The following is a 2314-nucleotide window of genomic DNA, read 5'->3' on the forward strand; positions in this document are numbered from 1 at the left end:
TGAACTGTGACCGGCCGCTGGCACGCACAGCATAGCTGGTTGTCTGGCCCCACACTCATGCTTCCTTATGAACCCCCTCTCTTTCAGGGCTCCATTGGATTTCCTGGCTTTCCTGGTGCCAACGGAGAGAAGGGGGGCAGGGTAAGGACAGCGTGGCCTCCAGTCACGTGGCTTGTTCTGCTGTTGTTTGTTATTTAACGGGTATATTTTCTAGCACGTCCTGTTTATTCTCACCCACTTTGCTGCCAAAACCACTTTGCGCCCGGCCAGAGACTCTCCCCGTACACGGGGCGGGTGGTGGTGTGGGAGGCGGGGGGGCAGCAGGAGAGGAGGGCGCGCTTTCTGGTGAGCGACCACGACCCTGACCCCCTGACCGCTCCTCGGGCCGTTAGCGAAACCCAAGTCTTCTCTCTTCAACCCGAGTGACTTTTCCTCCAGGCGAATTTTTAAAGGAAGGGAAGGAAAAAAAGGAGTTTTTTCCCATTTTGTATGTTACCTACTCTGTGGGTCCAAATTCAGGCAGCTCCTCCCCCTTGGTATTTGTGAGCTGGAGCTGCCGTTGTCACAGGGCACCTGCCGGGTGGTCACTCTGTTGTCACCTTGAGCTTTGGGGCTGGGCTGGAGAAGCCATGCCCCCCAAGCCATCCTGACTCCCCGCTGGTCCAAGCCGTCTGACAGGGAAATCGCAGGACGCTGTCTGAGCACTGCCTCTCGGGACACGGGATGGAGGTGGCCATCCCGGTCCTTCAGTTCTGAGCTGGTTGTCCACAGGCACGTGGGACAGAGGGGCCTGTGGTTTGTGGGGTGTGTGCAGAGCACGCCTTGGGGCAGGGGGACCCCACACTTTGGAAGAGGGGCCGCAGCTTCTGCAGCTACTGTGACAGGCCCAGCCCGTTCTGCGCCCCACGCCGGAGCTCCTGGTGCGGGAGGGCTGCACCTCCCCGGAGAAGCACCTGCTCCGATCTGTCCTTGCCGTGTTTGAGCAGAGGCGGTGAGCTCTCTTGAAAACGGAGAGACCCCTCAAGTGAGCCAAACCCGGGCAAACCAGCGTGCGTGGGGCCGATCCCCAACATGGAACACAAGGAGCCGCCCTCGGTGCGAGTGGACAGCGTGACAGGGGCCACTGCCCTCGTCCAGTCCGGAGCTGGATGTCCGCGTGCACCTCCCTGCGCACCCGCCCGGGTGTCCTGTCTGAGTCTGCACCTACCGCTGTCTTCGGTGGCCACCTTGGTGGAGGCGGGCCCTGAGGACAGCGAGGTCAACTTTCACAAAAGGAAATGGCCTGGGCAAGGGCCGAACGGGACTGGCAAGCCCGCCCACGCGTCGCGGGAGAAATAGTCCCTGTGCCCTCCCGGGTGCCGGGGACACAGAGGCAAGTGGGAGACGTGGGGTCTGCAGGAAAGTGGCCAGGCCTGTCCCTGGGAAGCGTCCGAGGTGACGCTGCGCACGAGCGAAACGGCAGGTGGCCACGGTTTCACCTGCGCCTCCTGCCAGGAGACCCGGACCGCTCACGGCTCAGCTCGCGGGCTCCCCACGCCCTGGTCCCCGCAGGCGACTGAGACCTCACCGCGCACTGGTGGTTTTCAACTCTCCCTTGATGGTGGCAGTCCAGCTGGTATAACCCTGACCAAGTTAGGGGGTCGTTCTTGCCGTCCTGTCCCTGTATCCCTCCCTCCCTCCATTCCTCCCTCCCTCCCTCCCTCCCTCCATTCCTCCCTCCATCCCTCCCATCCTTCCTTCCCNCATCCCTCTGTCTTTCCCGTCCTCTGTCTGTCCCTCCAGCCCTCCCTCCCTCTCCCTCCCTCCCTTCATCCAAATGGCATTAATTGGGCACCTCCGCTGCCGCCAGGCCTAGGTGCTCTTGGAGCCCTGGGGACAGAGCCGCAGAAGCCCAGATCCCTGCGTCCTGGAAGTTGCCTTCCAGGGGTGGGGACAGTGAGCAAGTGTGTAAGTAAAGCAGATGGCGTGGCAGATGGCGGTGTTTGCTCAGGGACAAGCCAGATGTGCGGGGAGGGTAACGGCACAGGTAGGGACGGCTCAGGCCCAGCCTGGGGGGGAGGGGGGCAGGCTCACAGATGCCCGGGAGCAACCCGCCGAGGCCTGAGCAGGGGGCAGAGTGGGGGGAGGGGCAAGGGGACGGTCACCAGGTTGCCGGGGCTCAGAGCCCCCCACATGCTGCCGTCTTGCCACCTGACTGAAGGCACCGGCCACATTCGAAATGTCCTCCCTGAGAGTCCCAACAGGACATTATGGAGAAGACGGACCGGGGCTGGAGTCCCGTGCTGCCTGCTCCCGCCTTCCTGAGCCACCTGCC

At 62.8% G+C, this 2314-nt stretch overlaps 1 protein-coding gene across 1 annotated transcript in view; it reads left to right on the forward strand.

Annotated features, from left to right (window-relative positions):
- Positions 1-2314, forward strand: part of COL5A1 (collagen type V alpha 1 chain) — a 130513-nt gene that overhangs the window by 90494 nt on the left and 37705 nt on the right. The window contains exon 34 of the mRNA XM_077774622.1: positions 88-141. Within this exon, the coding sequence (XP_077630748.1) occupies positions 88-141 (54 nt within the window). The remainder of the gene's footprint in view (positions 1-87; positions 142-2314) is intronic.

Source organism: Crocuta crocuta, unplaced genomic scaffold (genome assembly GCF_008692635.1).
Source record: "Crocuta crocuta isolate KB4526 unplaced genomic scaffold, BGI_CrCroc_1.0 scaffold458, whole genome shotgun sequence".
In the NCBI taxonomy this organism is placed as follows: domain Eukaryota; kingdom Metazoa; phylum Chordata; class Mammalia; order Carnivora; family Hyaenidae; genus Crocuta; species Crocuta crocuta.